The sequence below is a fragment of the Crocodylus porosus genome, unplaced genomic scaffold, assembly GCF_001723895.1.
Source record: "Crocodylus porosus isolate Cpor-Errol unplaced genomic scaffold, CroPor_comp1, whole genome shotgun sequence".
Taxonomy (NCBI): Eukaryota; Metazoa; Chordata; order Crocodylia; family Crocodylidae; genus Crocodylus; species Crocodylus porosus.
In genome coordinates, this window is record NW_017728931.1 from 105,966,743 (window position 1) to 105,987,611 (window position 20,869).

Genomic DNA, 20,869 nt, shown 5'->3' on the forward strand with positions numbered 1-20,869 from the left:
AGAGTCTGTGATTTAGTATAAGAAGAGCTGTGGCAAGGCTGGGCAAGGAGAAAAGTCCTTGGCAGTGTTTCTTTCTTATCAGGCGCAAGATGCAAGCTGTGCATTTCTAACAATACTCCATTTCTAACAATATTCCATTTCTAACATGATGGTGCCGGATTGTTTCAAATGCCAGTGAGGTTTGGTTCAGACTTGGCAAAGCGTAGAGCTCAGCTGGGCAGGATGTGGGTGTAGGGACCCCCACACACTCTCCCCATGGTGCAGCCTCCACTGCCTGGCAGCAGTAGCAGGCAGGGAGGTCATGGTGCTCATGCCCAGTGCAGGCATGGCTCCAGAGTGGAGGCTGCTTTATCCCCACGGCTCTGCTCCCTGAACCTGAGCCTGAGCCTGCTGCAGTGGGGGAAGCCCCGCACTGGAGCCAGCTGCTTTCCCCGCTCCTTGCTGTGCAGGTCTCACACTCTGCAGCAAGTGGAGAGAGCGCTGCCCCCTGCTTCTCTGCAGAGTCCAGTGCAGGGCTTTCCCTCTGTGAGTGCAGAACTGCAGGCACGGCGCAGAGCCCCAGGAATAGTAGTGCCCACGCAGGCTGCGCTCCTTGCCCCCAGCATAGTACTGGCTGCCTCTATCGCGGCTCTCTACTGTGCCTGCAGCTCTGCACTTACAGGAGGGAAAGACCCGCACTGGAGTCTGCGGGGAAGCAGGAGGCAGGGCTCTCTCCACTCACGGCAGAGTGCAGGACCTGCAAAGCAGGGAGCAGAGGAAGCAGCTGGCTCTAATTCTGGGCTTCCCCACTGCAGCCTCAGGCTCAGGGAGCAAAGCTGTGGGGATAAGGTAGGCTCCACTCCCTCCCCACTTGCAGCGCTGGCTGGACCTGTGCACCGGCCATGAGCATCCTGACCTCCCCGCCTGCTGCTGCTGCCAGGCAGTGGGGCTGCATGCCATGGGGAGACTGTGTGGGGTCCCTACATGCCACACCCTGTCCAGCTGAGCTCTGTGCTTCTGCTGCCTCTATGGGGAGAGAAAGAGGAGGGAGAAAAGTTCCCCCCCAGCATGGAACAGAGCCTCCCCCTGCCCTGGGGGGGGTGTGAAGGAGTCCCACTCTGGGGCTGGGCAGCAACCTAGAGCCGCCCCCCCCCCACCTAACACCTTCAAAATGTGAACTTGGAAACAAAAATTCATAAGCTGGCTGAACACTAGGAACCAAGGATATTGGTTGTATGGCACATTATAACCTACCCAATTCTTGAATTCTTCCCACACCTGAAAGGTGATAATGATCCTCATCCCTTTTGATGTCCCAGTAATCAGCTTCTTTTGTTCTGTTAATTCTTTGTCTGCTACCCCTGGGGATCTCTCTCCACCCTCACATTTCACAGCTCTACCAACTGTATTTTACTATAGCCAGGCTTGCTTTCCTCTTCAGACCTAAAACGGTCTAGAGTTTGAAAACTTGTCTAACTCTATTCTAACTATGCAGTTGGTCCAGTAAAACATACTGCCCAAAGAAATCCTGGTCTGTAGCTAGGGTCAGATCCAGAGGGCTACACTTGCATCCCCTTTGATTCCTAACTCACCCAAAGTTTAAAACCAACTGCCTGCCAATGGCAGCAGAGTATGTCAACTGAATCCATTAAAATCTACCTCAGGGGTCGGAAATCTATGGCACGTGTGCCAAACATGGCATGCAACATGGTTTTCATTGGCATCCGAGCTGCTTCCTGCCCCAAGGGGCGGGAAGAGGCGTGCCCAGATTGAGCAGTACATGGTTGCCCAGGAACAGCCTTGTGCTGCTGCTGACCCCAGCCCTGGAACACCACACAGACAGGTAAGAGCCTCTAGCCCCAACTCAGCCCAGGTTGTCCCTGCCCCAACTTGTGCTGCTGACTGGCAGGCCCCAGCCAGCACCACCGCGGCTGCAGGCCCTATCACGTGCTGCTGGCGGGCCGGCCCCAACCCAGTGCCATCAGCAGTGTTGGGATGGGGCCAGGGCTGCGGACCTACACGGGCCCTGGCCCATCCTGGCGCTACAGACGGCCTCAGCCACGTGCTGCCGGTGGGCCTGGCCAGCATCACCACAGCCACTGGGCTGGGGCTGTCGGCAGTGGTGGGATGAGGCCGGGGCCCAAGCCCATGCACCTGCACAGGCCCCGGCCCCATCTTGGTGCTGCTGGTGGGCTGGGCCCTGGTCCTGGCCCCAGCCCCATCCCAGTGCTGAAGGCAGGCCCGGCCCCAGCCACATGCCACCGGCGGGCCTGGCCCCAGCCAGCACCACCGCCGCTGCTGGTCCCAGCCGCTGCTGAGCTGGGGCCGTGGACTTGTGCAGGCCCCATCCTGGCACTGACAACCATCCCGGTCCTGGCCACGTGCTGCTGCTGCCAGCCTCAGCCCCATGCTGCTGCCGGGCCCTGGCCGTTGGCGGTGTCAGGATGGGGCCGGAGCCTGCGCAGGCCCTGGCAGCCAGTTGGAATCTGAGCTGGGCCCAGGCCTCAGCCACGGCAGTGGTACCAGCTGCCAGTGGGCCTGGCCCCAGCCCTCACCACCATCACGGGCCCGAGCACAGTGCCACTGCCAGGTCGGGGCCATCGGCAGCGTCGGGATGGGGCCAGAGCCCGTAAACCTGTGTGGGACCCAGCCCCATCTCAGCGCTGCTGAAGGTCCCAGCCACGTGCTGCTGGTGGGCGCGGGCCCAGCACCAGCCAGCACCACCGCCGCCATGGGTCCCAGTCCGTGGCCAAGCTCTAACCCTATGTTGCCTCTGGACCCTGGCCCCAGCCCCATGCTGCTGGGTGGCCCTGGCCCCACAGTGCCAGTCCCTTGCTGCCCACAGCCCTGGCCCCAGCAAGTGCAGTGTTGGCACCTGCTGTTTTCCCAGAGCTGGGAGACAGCCAGGGCAGGGAGGCAGCAGTTCTTTGCAGCCTCCCAGCTGTAGCTGGCCCAGGTTCATGGTAGCTGCTGATAGCCATGGAGGCTGGCCTGCTCCCAGCAGCCGGCTGGGAGGATGGAAGCCCTCCTGCAAGCAGCCCAGGCTCTATAGCTATCAGCAGCTATCCAGAACCTGTTTTTCTGGCATGCTGCCACTATGGCACCTTTCAAAGTAGGCATTGTGGGTTTTTCGGCACTCCAGCCAAAAAACGTTCCATACTCCTGACCTACCTGGTTCCTTCCAAACTCTTTATTCTACAGGTGTTAATGACCCTCTCTGTTTAATGGTTTTGATATTCCAGTAATCAAGTTAGTCTTCTGCAATCCTGCTGCCTATTAGCTGCTCCTGGTAATATAGCTTGTATTTCACAGCCCTGTTTTTAATTCATTCCAATTTATAACTCATTCAAACTTCCAGTGAAGTTACATTTGTTTTTACTTTGATGTTAAACTGAATAATATAGCCCTAGCCCCCAGCATATTAGTGAAGCTTCTATTTTCTTTTTACCTGGAGAAAAATAGGTGCTAAGTTAAATGGGACAATGCATACCAAATAACCCCCCTTTTCAAAAACCATAAATTTCCAATGCCTGTAGCATTTCCTGATAGTTTTGCTATGCTCCCCCCTAGTCCCGTGAGATGCTTTGTTCTTGATTTTTGTAGAGCTGAAAGGAAATATTTAGCGCTATTAGTGAAATGCCTGTCCGTGGTTAACATATATTTAAACATATATACTTAGATATACATATGCAATCACTGAGAAGCTGGTCTGTCTCAGATCACCAAATAGCAAAATGAATTGCTGTCCCTTACCAAGAGCAAAAACTTAATCAAGAGAAGGGTAGTTTTACAGACACTTAAAGAACAGCAAAATGTATTATAATTCTTGTAGTATTTGATATAAAATCAGAAACACTGTGTCACCTGGGCAAAAAGGAATGGATAGGTGATGCCACGACAACATTCAATATATCCTTGATTTCCTAAGTTTGTCTGACCTCTAAATTTCAATATTTTTTACGTAGTTAATATTTTTATGGTATTCCTAGCAAAAATGACATTGTCAAGGTTACGGTTATTAGTGTAATAAACTGGTCTACAATGGTCTGGCTTCTTCAGTTTTTTTTTATCTTTACAAGTCCATCAGTTATTTTCCCCCTCAAAGCTGTTCATTGAATTACATAAAACTGACAAAAAGCATGACTCAAACTTGCAACAAACAATAGAAAGTGAAGTAAAGATGATACTTCAAGAATCACTTGTGTATGCCCTTATAAAAGATTTCTCAGCATGAATTTGCACTTATTGAGGTAATGAGCAATGAACATTTTACCTACAGTTCATGAAGTGCTGAAATACATTTTAATCGGCTTTGTTTGACATCCATTACATCCATTCATTTGAATTAAAATGTTTGTAAGAGCTGTAGGACATATTATAGGATGCAGTTTAAATAACATTCTTTTCTTTATAGTGTAAATAATGTTCTGCATGAGAACATCTCCGCTACTTTAACAAAAGCAATAATGCACAAATTTGCTACTTGCCTAAAAACATTAAAGTTGGTTAAAGACAATTGTTTCCTGGTGCTACCATACAGAAACAGAAATACTGAGATGAAAAGCATCAGATTTTTAATATTCTGCCAATCACTTTTAATATTTTAAGTATAAACTCATGATTGCCAATGAAGAGACAGAGGAATTTCAGGATAAAATCTGTCTACTGTAACAGTTTGCTAATCTGGGAAAATTACACAAATCTTCTTTTATTTAGCTGATATTAAGGATTAGTCCCCAGAAACTGCATTCCTGCAGCGTGACACTTTGCATTTTGTTTCTTTATATAAGCACCAGAGGACTTATGCATACCTAAAGGGCACCTGAAATCCATCAAAAATACAGCATAATTAATCCATCCATTCTTATTCTACAAAGTGTGCTACACACTGTATTCAGTTAAATCCTGCAGACATTCCAATGGAATGCCTTGATAGAGAATAGATTAAATAAATAACTTAACAAATACTTAAATATTTAAAAATCCACCTTGAGAAGAAAGGAAGATCCATCCATTTCTGCTTTCCCTATAAGTTGGCAAGTGAGGTCAAAATACAGCTTTGGCTGAACACCAGACAATTTCACTGCTGGCCCAGAGATGGAAAGATTACTGGATCCCCAAACACGTAGTTCTTCTATTGTTTTTTGTTCTTCATCTGTGAAAGTGTACAATTTACTAGAGGCTCGAGGAATGATTGCTGCTCCTGGGGTTCCATCAAACGTCAAGGATGCAAACCCAATGCTGGTAACCCCCTGAATCTGTCCATTGTATTCCCTAATCTACAATAAAAAAAACAAAAGAAAAATTAGGCTGGACTGCAGCGCACTAAAATACGAAATATTTCAGCCTCGTTACATGCATAAAATATCTACTGAACATTCTTATTTTGCCAATATGTAGAACGCATGTAGGAGGCACCAAAGTAAAAGAACCCAAACCAATACAACCATAAAACAAGCCTGGCATACATAAAAAATAGAATCTAACACCAACCATTCTCTCTCAGGCAGAAGCCAAAAATCTCTATGCAAATTATACTACAGTTTTAGGTCTGCAGTGCTCAAACTGTTTTCAAAAAGGACGGACCCATTATCATTACTTCACTGACAGAAATGCTGAGCCATGGGGCAAAGTGACCTGTCATGGGTACCCGGCAGACTAGTATTTTAAATTGCAGATGTCATAAATTTCAGTAAAGCGTGCTGTGCACTAAATCATGCTGTCTGCTAATAACGTACAGTTAGAGCCACAATAGTAAAAGTGCGCCATTCTGTGAGCTACACAACAGAAACGATCCGTTTTCCCTTTGATTTGCAAGTGGAACTCCCATTAAAATGGGAGCTGATAGACTCAGAATACTTCTGCTCCTACTGCTCTGAACACTGGTTGTCTGACAGCCTCCTGATTTAACTGTTGATTTGCTAACATGCAACACATTCTGCTGTGTTCAAATCCTGATGTATTTTTTCAGATGGCAGGCAGAGTTCTCTTAACATTTTGCAGTCTGTATGTGATGTTACTGTCTTAGGTATGTGATACAATTCATAGCTGGCAGCCCTGGCCCAATTCACCTAACAAATAAGCTGACCCTGTTTGAGATAGGGTTGTGAAAGGTAAAATATATTCTGAATAACTCTTTTCACCATTTTACTGTTTTTACAGGCTAGCTTCTGCATACTGAATCTACTCCATAAAATAACCAGCACAGGGTTCCCACCGTTAAGGTTACAGGGCAGCTAAACATACCAGAGATATAGAAAATAGTGGAATTACAAGAGATAATGACATACAAAGTTGCTTCATAATTTCATAGTTAGTAGCAGCTGGAAGGGACCTTACAGAACATTGCGTCCAGCCACTTGGGCAGGAAAGGCCAAGTTGGTCCAACAGATGGCACCAAAAGAAAACCTTTTGCTTCTCCCATAAATCTCTAACAGACTTGACAAGAGACAGTGCCAAGTGACTTGGACCTCAAATTTTAGGTTGAGTTTAAAGTTTTACACAATCCCAATCAAATAAATTATAACACTGTTTTTATAGTATCAAAAAGTTTGTATTTCAGTATTCTGCTATGGTCCTTTCAACTTAAACCTACACGGCATCATAGTAGCACAAGGACCAACAATTAGATTTAAGGGTTTTCACGACACCAGTCTGTGTACTGCAAAGCATCACCAGTCTGGTAAATGTCAACTGCCTGAAAAAACAACATCCAACACAGTGGTACTTGCTCTTGGTGTCAAATGCATCTGGCCCCATGGGACAGACCTTCCCCTCACCTCAACCTGCCAGATCCAGTGCACATAGTGCACGTGTTCTTAACAGCAGGACTGGACCAAGAAGTTGCCAACACTTCTAGCTTACAGTTTATAATGTAGACAAATCAACTTTAAAAAACCCTTTGAATTCATAAACAAAGCATCTAAAGAGAGCCTGCTATTAGGAAGCCCTTTAATCCTCTGCTATTTTGGCATAAGCTCTATCTAAAAGTATAAATGCTTTAAGGATCATTTCTGGGAAGACGCAAACTTATGCATTCCCTAGACTTGACAGTTGGAAGTAGAAGCATCTCATTAGGTAAAATTTATAATGTTACCTTTAGGAAAAATTAATCTTTTGACCTCTAATTTTAAATACAACAGTACCAGAAACAAAGGAATTAATTTGGAATGTCTAGGTTTTTCATAATTAACCAACTCTCTCTTCCAAAACAAGTAGTAAGCTTGTATTATAATGATATGAACAAATAAAAAATGGATAGCCTGTAAGCTTTGCTGCTGACATCAACATTATATTCCAGAATAACACAAACTGTGTCACACCAAGGGGAAAGAAAAGCTTTTTTTCATGAAATGTATTCATTCATCTATTATCAAAATTATTTCAAATGCATTATCAATATTATGTGTGGTATTTCAAATGTATCCTTCTCACAGTTGTTTTGGCTTTATTTCTAATGTACCGTATTTTTCTGACCATAAGACGCACCTGACCATAAGACGCACCCTCGTTTTCCCCCCAACTTTTGGGGGGAAAAAAGTGCGTCTTATGGTCCGAAAAATACGGTATTTATTCTTTAAGAATTTATCAGGGACCTACTACTTGGCTGCTTCGATATGGTAAATACAATACTATCCCACTTAGACATGTGGGTCTCCTATGTTTCTTAAGGAGAAAAATTCAGGAACCTAGATTATCACATGTTGGGAGACTTCAAACCTATTGTTTCATCCCTGCTTATTTTCCCAACTATAGCCTTGATTTCAGGCCTTCTATATTCTTATAGTATACCTGTCACCTGGAGATGCTCCACCAGGGGCACCTTCATAGCCTATTCCAAATGAGGTGGTACAAGATGATGACCAATGTCTGAGGTCCTGTGTCATGCTGACTGTATGTCTATCAAGGAATTAATAATGAAAGCCCAGTTCTAATTGGCCAGACACATTGCTTGGCTAGATGAAAGAGACCCAAGGAGCCATCCTGTGGTGAAATGAACCAAAGAAGAAGGAACTGCAAGTGAGCAAGGATCTCCTAAAGGTATACTTGATCAAGCGCAACCTACTAGGTAACCCTTTTCACTTCTTAGCTAAAAAGAAGTAGCAATAAAGCATCAAAGTGAGGAAACGTACAGCAGAACCTGGATTTTACTCAGGGTTAGGTTCCTCACCAAATGAAGAACTGTGAAGAAAGTGGGGCTAGACAGCCACAACCAATAGCTTTGTAGGGCCAGAAGGGTGCTTCAATCATTTGCCACAGCTTTTATTCCAAAGGGTACCAGTTCTTCAGTGAGCTGCATGAGATCGCTCTCAAGTTACAACACAGTGGAGTAAAACAAAAAAAACTGTACCAAACAGCTGAGTAGCTCATCCTTACTCTGGCAACCTGATGTAAGTTAAGTGGGCCATGAAGCACCCTGGATCCATATAATCTGAGCTCTAATGTACAAAAGCAACAGACCTGTTCAGATGCTGAATGATGCTGAGAATTATGCAACACAGAGTACTCAGGGTGCAGAGTCAAGAGGCCTGCAGTCATTCATGTGCTCACTGCACCTAATTTCATCACCTGCATTGAGGCACTATTAGTCTTGGAGACAAGGAACTCCTGATAATGATGACCTCCTTATTGCTCTTTTCATAAGTATCATGCTTCTGAAATCTCTGAGTAATCATAGTCTAATACATTTGAAAACAACTTAGAAAGTTCAGTAATTAAACAGTAAAGGAAAGGTATTCTGCAAGTGGCATAATGGAGGACACTTGCAAAATCTTAAAGCAAAGAGATTTTTGTGTGAAATTCCTTCAGTTTGGGAAAGTGGGGAAACCATTAAGAGGTCTCAATACTGTTCATCAGGGAAACCGTGTGTGCTGGCATCATTTAGTAAACAACAAAAAAAAGACAATTTAACATGGGAGGTATAGCAACAATAACAAAAAAAGTTCTCTAGAGTGGAAACAATTTAACATTAGAACAATGGACCAGCTAACATAGAAAATGATTTCTTCTGACTTGTGCCTTATAACTGACATATTCTAAACCAAAATCACAAATAAAGACCTATAACAGTTGGCAGCCAAATTGTCCTAACCAGCAACAAATTGTCAAATAACCACAAGTTACCATTTAATATTTAAATTACATTACATATAGGAAAGAAAAGCTAGCCTGAGAATTATGCATCATTATTTTTCATTAGTAGCACTACTTGTTATACAGGAAAACTTCATTAGATAGATATCGGGTAGTTCAAAGTATCAGATACTTTAAAGCTGTTGTCACTCCCTAGTCAAAAGGATAGATATTTGCCTGCTTTACAATATGAATAATTCTAAATACAGCTACTTTAAGAAGTGAAGCTGTCTGCTGGTCTGTTGGACCAGGAAAGGCTTGTTAATGCGAAATGCAGGTGACCAAAAAATACCAACTTTGACATAGTGTAAATGGATTTGAAATAAATGTACCCATAGTAATTTTCATGTATGAAAACTACTCTGGGCATGTACAGACTTAGTTCACCCACCTGCAGACTTTACTAACTGATAAGAACAAAGTGAGGAATTATCCCAATGATTAATTAAGCAGATTTAATGGTATGTAGTACAAGAAGTTCCTAATGTAGATCAGCACCAATGACTGAGGTGCTCTTTTTCCTTTGATTAGGTCAATCCAACACCCTCCACTCCAACTCCCAACAAACCCCGCTATGGACCTGGCACTCTGAGCCTGGGAAGCAGTTCTGATCCTGCCAAACTGCCCCCAATCCCAACATTTGTTTCAAAATCAGTAATTTTTTATTCCATCCCCCTTTTTTTTTTGTAAAAATGAGGCAGTGCTAGAAAAAATTTCTGATATTGCAATGACAAAGATCACCACAGAAAAATACCTATTGAACGGGGGGAAAAAAAAAGAACAGATGGTGCATAATGCGTAAGCAACTTTCTTCACATACAGTTTGAACACGATGCTGGGCAAGTGTTTTTAAACTTAAGTAGAGAATAAAATCATGAAATTCTAGGTCCATTGACTTGACGGCAAGACTTCTATTGATTTCAATAGGACAGATTTTCATCTTAAATATATTTACACAAGACTTACTAATCTTTAATGTTTTATAAATAGACCTGCAATAGCCAAGTATAACTAGATTCATTTGTACAGCAAGGAATGTTACTTACCTAGTTAAATGGAGAGAAAAGGATGAAGTTAACAAGCCAAATATAAAGCTGAGATAACTGAAATTATCTAATGAAGCTGACTGTTAAATTTCAAAGGCAAGTGAAATGCAAAGGACTTTCAAAGTATCTGAAAAAGTTGTAGATCAGCTTAAAATGTCATAAAATGTTTCACAAAAACAACAGAAATCTAATTTATTAGCTACTACACTAAGAAGAGAGAATTCCTAAAATAAATCTGAAATTGGTTTGGGGCTGGATTAGACATTTAAAAACATTTAAAACCTGGAAGTCTTTAAATTCAGAATCATGCACATAATTTACATAATTCATAAAAGAATGGCTGGTAGTTAAAAAAAGGCTTTGTTTAATTTTTAATATAGAATGATATTTCATGTTACAAAGATATTTCTCAGATAAGTAGTTTCTTGAGCTGAACACATGTAAAGTATACTGCCTGTAGCTATTAGGCATCCAGAGGAAAAAAAGAGAGGCTGGTTACTAGCTGGTGCTTTTCAAGAAGCTTTGCCCACAGCATATTCCTTACATGCTTCAGTACAGGCTTTCATTTACCTCCCCCCCGCATCCTGCTTTTTCTCATACCCTCCACTGAAGACATAAGGGCAGTGAGCATTTTTGTTTCCTCTCAACCACAAAATCACACAGCGCACCTTTCAAAGATGGGTGGGAGAACAGGATGATAATGTAAATATAGACAACACCTAATGAAGAACTCTGGCTACTATAGTAAATAACATCTTTCTCCTCCTAGTATATGTCCACATATACATTCCACTCTCAAGCTTGCCCTGTTCACATGGAGAAAATACCCTGAATGCTAATTGAAACTGATTGCAGGAACATTGCAGGGTGTTATCTGGATGCGTCAGCAATGGCACAATATTTGGTGAAGACAGACCTGGAGCTCCAAATGTCTGGAATGGAAATACTTATGATATAGGCCACTGTTGTTGCTGAGCAATGGTGGAGTATGGTTCTGACTATCACTGAGGATGCTGCACTCACAATTTCAAAGTTAGGATCCAGAGATCATAATAGAAATTGCTGTACTCTTATCGTTCTGCTCTGGCTATGGAGTTCTCCTGAAAAGCTTGGCTTCCCTGCAGATAAAAGGCAAAAGCCCTCCTAACATCCAACATGTGCAATAATGCCTCTTCTATGAAGATTTGAGGTTTTGGGTAAAATACCATGCATCTGCTGACTCAGAGAGAACTCCATAACCACTTTTGGCAGGAACTTATAATATGCCTTCAAAAAAACTTGTCCGGGTAGAATGTGGTATGTAAAGGAAATGGAAACCTCCCACCCTCTTGATTTAAGTGACAGCTACTTATAAGCTTGTCTTTATGGACAGAAGGAAGAATGAGGAGATTGCCAATATATGAAACAGCAGGGCCCTTCAGGGTTGGGCAAACTCTGGAAGACTGGATCTTCAACAGGAAAAAAAAACATACTAGGCCCTTGATGAACATCAAAGCTCCTGATAAGAAACAACTGACCTTCCATAGATAGGTAATGGGCTGAGACCCTGATAGAGCTTGGAGATAGCTCGTTGTTTCCCTTCCAGAAGGCAGTCTAGAATAACTGGGCTGGGTACAAGGGGAGGGCTGGTCCCAAGCATTTCATCATGCAGGTAAATCTTAAACATGACGTCACAATCTGGGAAGTTAAAGGTATACAGATGTCATGCCTTTCAGGAATATGTGCTTGTCCAGGTAGCAGAGACACCTGACATGTCTGTGATTTGCAGGCAAGACCTGTCACATGAAGGTCAGAGCTTAAACCCTGGCAAACTTGAAAGGCCATGCTTTACCAGAAACAATGAGATCCACTGATCAAGACAAAAAAAAGAGCTTCAACCTCAGCCATGTAGTTTTTATAGTTTAGTCTTTGCAAAGTTTTCTGATTTCCTTCAGCCAACAAAAAACAAAATCAAGTAAACGAGAAAACTACACAGACAAATTAATAAAGTAAAGAAAAAGTAAGAACAGACACAAAATGGCTCTACCGCAAAAAAACCTGAAGTCTGTGTAGCAAGCAGCAGCTCTGCCTGGAGCCAACTATGAGAGGAATTGAAGGGCAGGAAGCATGCAGTATGATTTATGCCCTCACTACACTGCATGAGGCAGCGCAAGGTGCCTATGCACTGCACCAGATGCTCTTATAACAAAAAGCCTGTGTACATGAGCATGTGTGTACCTGTAGTGAAATGTACACATGAACTGAATCTCAACATCCTAATATAGTATAAGTTAATTTTTACTGTACTAAATACGCAAGCTGATTGCAACTTGACCATTTAAATCAGATTCTCTGATAAATTTTGTCATAAAGGATTAATGGCCACTCTATTGCTCTTATGAAAATATTTTTCTGATAAAAAGCTGTATTGTGAAACATCAAGTTATAGTTTGTAAACATTTCACATTCTTATAAGTGTACTAAATCACAATTTATAATCATGATACCTGAAGCAGTCTATTTTTTCTTACATCTGGATTTTAATACTGCAATGTCTTTATCCTAGTACTGTATATCCATAATCACCTAGATTGTTTGATCAGGGCATTGGCAATGGAATAGAGAAGTAATTTTCAGTAACTCAGTAAATAACTTGTATCCTTAAAGTAAATTAAGTATTTGTGCATGTGTTTAAATATAATGTCAACAAAAATGAATTATTAAAAGCAGCTGCAGGTACCCTTCTTCTTAGAATTGATTCAAAAAGAATATCCACAGCTCCTAAAATGGGATGCACTTAACAAGGCGTAATTTAGAGACAATACAGCACAAGGCTTTTCCACACAATTCTATCCAATTTGACAATTTCCAGTTCTTTGCTGTACAGAAATTGCTAATCTAGCTGGATCTTGTCAAACTTTGTAACATACCTTTGTTTCAGGGGTGTACAAATGCATTACAGTAAACAGAGCTTGCACCCAAATTATTTCCCTATTATTGCATGATCACACATAGTTCTCTTCACTGCTATGCAGTTATTAAAATAATTTATTACATAAAATAAACATGTTGGCTTCTGTCCAAGTCCCATAGACAAGTGCCCATATCCAGCACATGAACAGTCACCAGCATGATCGATGTTTCTTGGCATTCTTATCAGTAGTCTCAGCAGGCATGTCAAGGATGAAAAAAGCATCAATATTAAACTATTCTTTCAAATTTAGAAATGGTCCCTCCTAGTCTGGGGTAACAAACATAATGCTGAACCTCACACCTACCTGGCTCAGTACTACATCTTAGATAGTGTTCAACACCATAAGCTTTAGAGGAAGATGAAAGAAATCCCATGCTAGGATAACCTGCTTCCACCAATCCCTAAAAGTTAGCAATCGAGTTAAAATGGAGATGTCAGAGATATAACCTATGGGTCTTGGAATGCACCAACACACTGTGTGCACTGGATTCACTCTGCACATTGGATACATCATTCAGTGCCACAACTGGCCTGGGAGGCATGATGAGTTTGACACTCTTGGATTAAACTAACACTAACACTGCACTTCATGTTAAAATTCCCCAGGTCCACTCTTGCATGATTTTTCTGCACATCCAGGATGAAAAGAGCACCAGAATAAATCTGTATGCACTTGTTTGATTAACCTGCCATGACTACAATATTCATTTGTTTATTGCAGTTATGTCATTTGCTCCCATATGATTTTAAGCTGTATCATTAGCCAACCCAAAACAAATTGCCGTTCTAGCAATAAATATTCTGGTTGACTATTCACCGTTTTTGATATATGGTGTCAAGATATCAAATAAAATTTACTGGAAAACCTGTCACCTTTGCTTATGCTCTAAAACTGAGCTATAATTCAGGAAAACACATTAAAACTGAGCTTTAATTAATCTTGGACACTTAATGTGAAAATAATGGCTGGGAGTCACATGTGAGCAGCAATACTATACTTTAAAAATATTCTGGGGTAGATGAGATTTATTTTCTCTTTTCAAGGTGTCATAGAATCATACTGCTTCAGGACACAAGCTTGTTGGATATAAGGGGGAAATAATCACTGATTAAACAAGGTTTTAAAAAATCATAAATAAACTCTCGATCCTTCAGATAATATGTCACATAGCTTGAAATAAGCTAAATTTGAACCAGATCATGTTAGTCTGATTCCAGTAAAAATTGGAATTAGAGAAAACTAGGGTTGGAAGTAACTTCCAGGGGTCATCTAGTCTAACCTCCTGCCTCAGGCAGGATCTTCCCTATCCAAACCATATTCTCAACTCTACATAAGACTACCGTCAATCCTAATACAACACAGACCTAAAACACTAACCTGCTAAAGGTAAAGTAGCAGAAACATGGCAGTCAATGTCCTGATCCCATGAAATGTTGTCAGTATACGCGAAAGACATCTCAGGTAGAGGGCCATGCCCCCACTAGAGGAAGGCAAAACCCCCCACAAGTCCATACCAATCTGACCATGGGGAAAATTCCTTCCTGACCCCAAATATGCCCATCAGTCTGACCCTGAGCAAAGGGGCCAGACCCCCTAGCCAGGAAACCTCAGCTTTAGTCCCAGCAAGAACATTGGCACACCCAAGTCAAAGTCCCCAGCCTCTGAAGAAGGCTTAAAAACACCGACATATGTAGCAGAAACATGAGCAGTGCCTGGGGAGCAGTACTAGCCACCCCAAAATTCACCTTAACTTCCCCATAGCCACCCCTCCCCAAGTCCCCTGCCTTCCCCCCGGGCTGCTGCCACCGGCCCCATATAGCTGAGCCCACCCCACTCCTCACATGCAGCCCACAGAGGCATATGTGCAATTCTTCTTAGGTGTCTGCAGGCAGCTTAATTTTTTGTGAAGATTGAGGCAAAGTAGCTGTTGAGTAGACCTGCTTTCTTTGCATTATCAGTTAGGAGTTCCCCCAGGTTTATTAATGGAGCAGCCACAACTTCCTGTGGGTCAGGACATGATCCAAGGCAGATGATCCCCTAACCTGTACGCTCTACTATCTGAAACAGAAAGTTTCCTCCACACAAGTTATAAAATGTCATGCTAGTTCCTATCTGACTGCATACTTCTTCCAGCAGATGTCTGGAAAACTGAAGTCTCCTATCAGTATCATCTCATAGCTTTTAGACAGATTTATCACCTGCTTGAAGAGTGCCTCATCCATACCACTTACTGATTTGGTGGCCTATAATAAATTCCCACCATTATATTGGTGCTGAATCTTCCACCTTTCATCATCACCCAAATACATTCTGCTCTGCTATATTCTTCCACTGGAACCAAGGAACAAGTGTTTTTTTGACCTGCATAATAACACCACCTTTCCTCCAAACTCTGTCCTTCTGAATCAGTGTAACCCTCAAGGTTGACATTCCAGTCACAGGAATGGTCCTATGATTTGTGATGCCAAACAGATCATAGATCTTTTCGCAGGCTACATCTTCCAGTTCATCATCTTTATTCCTCAAACTGTTTGAATACATGCATTGGACATATTTTACATTTTGACCTATTCACTTCCCCCTTGCGCCCTTCAAGGCCCAAATAAGGTATTCTAGCTTATTTCTACTGGTACAGAATCACATAACAAGTAGAGGGATCTACTCAATTCACAATTTCTTTGGAAACTGAGAAGAAGGTGGCTTCCATGATCACTGAGAAAACTAGTGTTCCTTGAGATTTTTCATGGAATTGCTGGGGAGGCGGTCCAAATAAAAATAAAATGCTGGCGCTTCAGCAGCAAGGGGCAGGATACAAGGGGTTGGCCATGACACCGGATGCCACAAGTGGTCTGTGATTTTTTCTTCCCGTCTGCATGCCTTAAGCAGATCCTTCATGATATATACTACACTCAAGCAGGAACTAAACTTCCCGTTTTAAAGCAGCTAAAATGTACTTTTGTCCATATTGCAACTGAATTCCCCATAGGCAAATTCTGGACTCACTGATTAGGATAAGTAACTAAACTTCAGAGTGAGAAAAAGTCAGTAATACACTTAGCTTTAACATGATTACAATATATTAATGTTTGATATTTGAACATTTTTAATTAATATGAAATTTCAAATCTCATTTCATTAAAACACACTGAGAGGCTATTTTCATTATTGGAAAAATGACGAATATCTGTTTAACTACATTATTTCTCTATACATTCATTCTACATTATAGCACAGGGGTTCCTAAAACTGTAGTATGTATACCCCTGGGGGCATGCAAAGTATCTCGGTGGGGGGGTATGCAGGAGAAATTGTATTATGGCATAATATGTAATAATTGTAGAGGTACGTGGGCAGTTGGTAAATCTGGAATTTGCAATACGAAAAAGTTTGGGAACCACTGTTATAACATCTTCGGTATAATACACTCACACAAAATAAAAGCATAGCAAGAAAAGTATAAATGGAAGCAAACAAAATTAACTTTCATGAAAGAATGAAAAAATCACCTACATACATAGACAAGTTGGAGACTCATACTCCACTATCCTTGTTTATTGCTGGCCTGAAAACATGATTAGCAGGAGCTTTCTTTACTATCAGAATAAAAAGCAAAGAGATTCAAGCTCAAAGGGAAACTAAATACACAGTACATTTTACTTAACAGTTTACATCAAAATGTTACAAACTGCCCCAAATTTGTGGGGCAGTAGAGATTCATGAAGATTGCTGAAAATACTTTCACTTTTTTGTTTGTTTGTTTCTGGTTAGTTGTTTTTTGTTTTGTTTTGTTTTGTTTTTACCAACTGGGAAGATGTTTCTTGTTTGACATTCGATTTAAAAAGATAAGGAAACATAGATAATGTTTTAGAAACGTTCCTCAAAGATGAGGTCCACTACACACTTTGATAACACTCAAGTGAGGATATTGTTTATTATGTTCTTAAAAACTAAAGGATCGATCAACTTGAAAGTAAACTGACAACAAAAGCTCCTTTTGTTAGATGAGATTTTCAAGTCTGCCCCCCAGCACATATTCAGTTAAAGGTGCGATGGGGGATCTGATCCCCCATCCCAACCATCATGCCTTTTTCCATGCCACATATGTATGGCAGGAGGTGAGATTATGAAATCAGGCGTCAGATACTAATTGTCCCCTTCCTACTTGCCAGTACAAGGGAAGCTGGAGAGCTCAATCTCAGGCTACTCCTGTACTGGCAAGTTGAAAGTCAGGTGCCTGCAGCTCAGCATGTTTTGGGACTGTCCCAGACCCAGGACAGATAATCAGCTGACCCTGGGCAGTCAGCCCCAAACCTGGGTGAACCTCAGCCCAGACAGCCCCGAGTCCAGTTCAAAGCTATGATCCTCTATGACATGCCTTACAACTCTGTCAGAGCTGCCCTTCAGTTCCTCCCACTACATTCCTCCCATCTGATTTACTACATGCTACCATGGATTCCACCTCTTCCCTGCCCCTGCAGGGCAGCCCCAGACTCAGTTGGAGAACTAAGGTTTCCCTGGGGGCTATCCTGGGTCAATCAATTCATTGTTGGCAGGCAGATTGTAGATTGAGGCTATCCTGGGTTATTCTGACAATCATGCCACATGGTCAATTTAAGTTCTATACAAATCAGCCATAAAAATGACCTGCATTACATGTGGAACATTTTAATGGCTGGTTTGCCATTTTAAACACATTAATCACAGCATAAATGTAATGCATGGAGGGGCCCTACATAACAGAAAAAGGTTATGCAAGAGACAAATTCCCTAACCATAAGCAGAAAAGTACTGTTATTTACAGCTGTGGTTGTTTGACACTTCTCGCTAGAAGGTACTGTTTTTATAAATCATTATCATAATTTAGCCATTTAAGTCAAAATTTTCCATATTGATTGTCTTCTTAAAAGTGAATTGTTTCAAAAAGTTTCAGTGCTAACTGTTTGGTCATTTCTAAGAACAGAATTAGGGAAAAATATGATGGACATAAACAATTCCATTCTATTCCTGAGCTTGCCACAAAGTTCCTATAGGTGCGTCCACACATGCAAGCACGTGCACTTGCAGTAGCTCAAATAGAAACGGTGCAAATTTGAGCCAGGGCTTTTTGCCTCAGCGCATGTGCCTGGACATGCACTTTGGTGTGGGGCAACTTGTACCACTTGGGGAAAATAGCCCATGCCTGGCTCCTCCCGGATCTGCAGCCAAGGGGAGCTAGAGCCTGGGGCCAGCACCTCTGCTGGCCCCAGCAGTATAAAAAGCTGCACTGGCCAGCAGCTTAGGGCTACTTGCTCTCAGCAGCTTCTGGGGTAGCCCCTGTGAAAAGGAGCTACTAGTTAGCTGGATGGGCCTTAGTCCAAGGTAAGTGAATGGACATATAGACAGAAGCTTCTGGCACCCAATCAAGTGGTATCTGCGGAAACTAGCCCCTTGTGCCAGCTGGACTGCTGCGGCATCCCAAATCCACTTCTTAAAAATACCCCAAAATCCATGTTCTTCCACAATTAGAACACAAGACCACTGTAGACAGACAGACAGACAATGGATCAGTTGGGCAATGTTTTAGTCATATATTTACAACGTTAATGAAATCTGAAAGCCTTACCAGTGTCTCTATCATCATAATACAAAATCTAAATATCTATTTGTGTTGATGTGTGCTTTTTGGCTTTCTTCTTACACGATGGGATGGAGGGATGTGGGGTTTGGAAGATGGGGTGGGAAGGGGTGTAGGGGGATGCAGGTGGGCATGTGGGTGGGTATGTGGGGAGGATGCAGGTCAGTTGTGGGTAGGTGTGGGGGGATTGCAGGGGGAATGTGGGTGTGGGGGCACATGGACTGCCCCCCACAGGGCCCCAGCTCCCCTCTGCAGAGTCTCAGCCTCCCCGCAGGGTCTGTCACCCTGTAGGATCATAGGCCCCCTGCCCCACCCCCCCCACGCATGGCCCACAACTCCCCCCCACCATGGTGCGGTGCAGCCCCAAACTGCTCAGAGACAACACCACTTGTGCTGCTCGCTGCCAGACCAGCCCGGCTTGCTGCAGCACCACATGCCCTTCTGCAGCCCAGGGGCTGCTTGCACTGTCACCTGGGGGCTGGCCCAACTCATGGGGACGACGTGTCACTCTGAGCCAGGTCCTGCCAGCACTGGGGCCGCTTGCACTGCCAGGCTTCCATGGTGGCAGGAGCCGGCTTGGAACAATATGCCATCCCTCCTGCACACCATGCAGGTCCTGCCTTTAGCAGCAGCACTGCCAGACCCATGGTGTGTGTGGAGAGGAGATGCATGGTGGGACCCAGCCTGGTGTGGCTCGCTAGCGCAGCTTTGGATTGGACCAGGAAGACAGCTGTGGCTGCAGCCAGGGAACAGTTGCACTGCCTGATGCCACCAGTGCTGCAGAGAGCAGGTGGGGGGGGGGGCAGGTGTGCAGTGGCCCCCACTCAAGCCCCTCTACAAAGTGTGTGGTGGGACCTGGCCCAGCGCAGCTTGCTAGGTCAGCTTTGGACCAGACTGGGAGGCACAGCTCTGGGATGCGTGGCTCCTGTTAGCTTTGCAGCCTGGGCTGGGTGGTGCTGGGCAAGTTTTCCATACGGGCATGGCGCTGTGCCTACAACAGGTCATAGCGCATCCCTGCCTGGCAGAGCTGGGAGTAGTGAGTTCCTTCAGTCCTCCCTCTCCCTTCCATCAGCACTGCTGAGAGGGAGGGGGACCTGCAGCAGTGGGGAGAACAGAGGTCTGCCTGCCGCTCACTCTTGTGGTGCTCAAGTGGGACAGGGGAGCATGTGTGGATGGAAGGGGGAGAGAAGGGTGAAGGAGCTCACTACTCCAAGCCCTGAGAGGCAAGCAGCTATGCTCAGGAAAGAGAATCAGCAGCAGACACAGACTCAGACAGCTGGTAATGGCAGCTTGGCTCCCTGTCCCCCCTCTCCTCTCTTGCTGCTGGTGGCAGCAGCTGATTCCCTGTCCTTCACAGTGCTGTGAGCCAGGCAGGCAGTGCTGATCTCACCCTTCCCCTTGCTCTGCCAGCAGAGGGGCTGGACTCAGCCACATGGCAAAGAGCAGGCAGCGGGGAAGCTCCCACATGCGCACAAAAAACCCACTGGCACCCCTCACACACAGTGCGCTAGTGGCTTCGTCACCATGAGACCCAGGCCGGTTCCTTTCAGCATGTATAAAGCCCAGGTCCCGCCGCATTGCCGCTGGTTGTAGCTGCAGCTGGGATACAGCCACAATGCCTGATGCTGCCAGTGCCGTGGGGAGTGGACGGGGGAGCAGGGGTGCAACGGCACCCACTTGAGCACTTCCACAAACCACACATCTCCCCACCACTCCCCATAATCCCGATATCCCCCCACCACTCCCCATGGCCACCTACATCCATACCCCCCCCCCAACCCAATGTCCTTTATCTACCCATGACAGCTCCTGGGTGCTGATGCTTGCCATGCTTCTGTTTGCCCCAGCATGGTAAGGGCTCATGCCCCGCCTGCTGGGCAGCAGGAGCTATAGACGTTCTGGCCAGAAACCAGAGCATCCCTCTTGGAGGACCGACTCCTGGGTTTCCTCATGGCACACTCTGGGACTGTGCCCTGCCCTGCTTTTTTCACCCAGGGTATTTTTTGACCTCTGGATATCCAGGGGTCTAAATTTTGTCCCCACACCGCAAATTTACAGCACCAGGAACATTTTTTCATTCCTTCACGTGCCTCTTGCAGCATTTCAAAAGGGTTTGAGATGCTGCAAGATGCACATGCATGCTT

At 44.0% G+C, this 20,869-nt stretch overlaps 1 protein-coding gene across 1 annotated transcript in view; it reads right to left on the reverse strand.

Annotated features, from left to right (window-relative positions):
- Positions 1–20,869, reverse strand: part of POT1 (protection of telomeres 1) — a 173,258-nt gene that overhangs the window by 71,459 nt on the left and 80,930 nt on the right. The window contains exon 8 of the mRNA XM_019543458.1: positions 4,968–5,258. Within this exon, the coding sequence (XP_019399003.1) occupies positions 4,968–5,258 (291 nt within the window). The remainder of the gene's footprint in view (positions 1–4,967; positions 5,259–20,869) is intronic.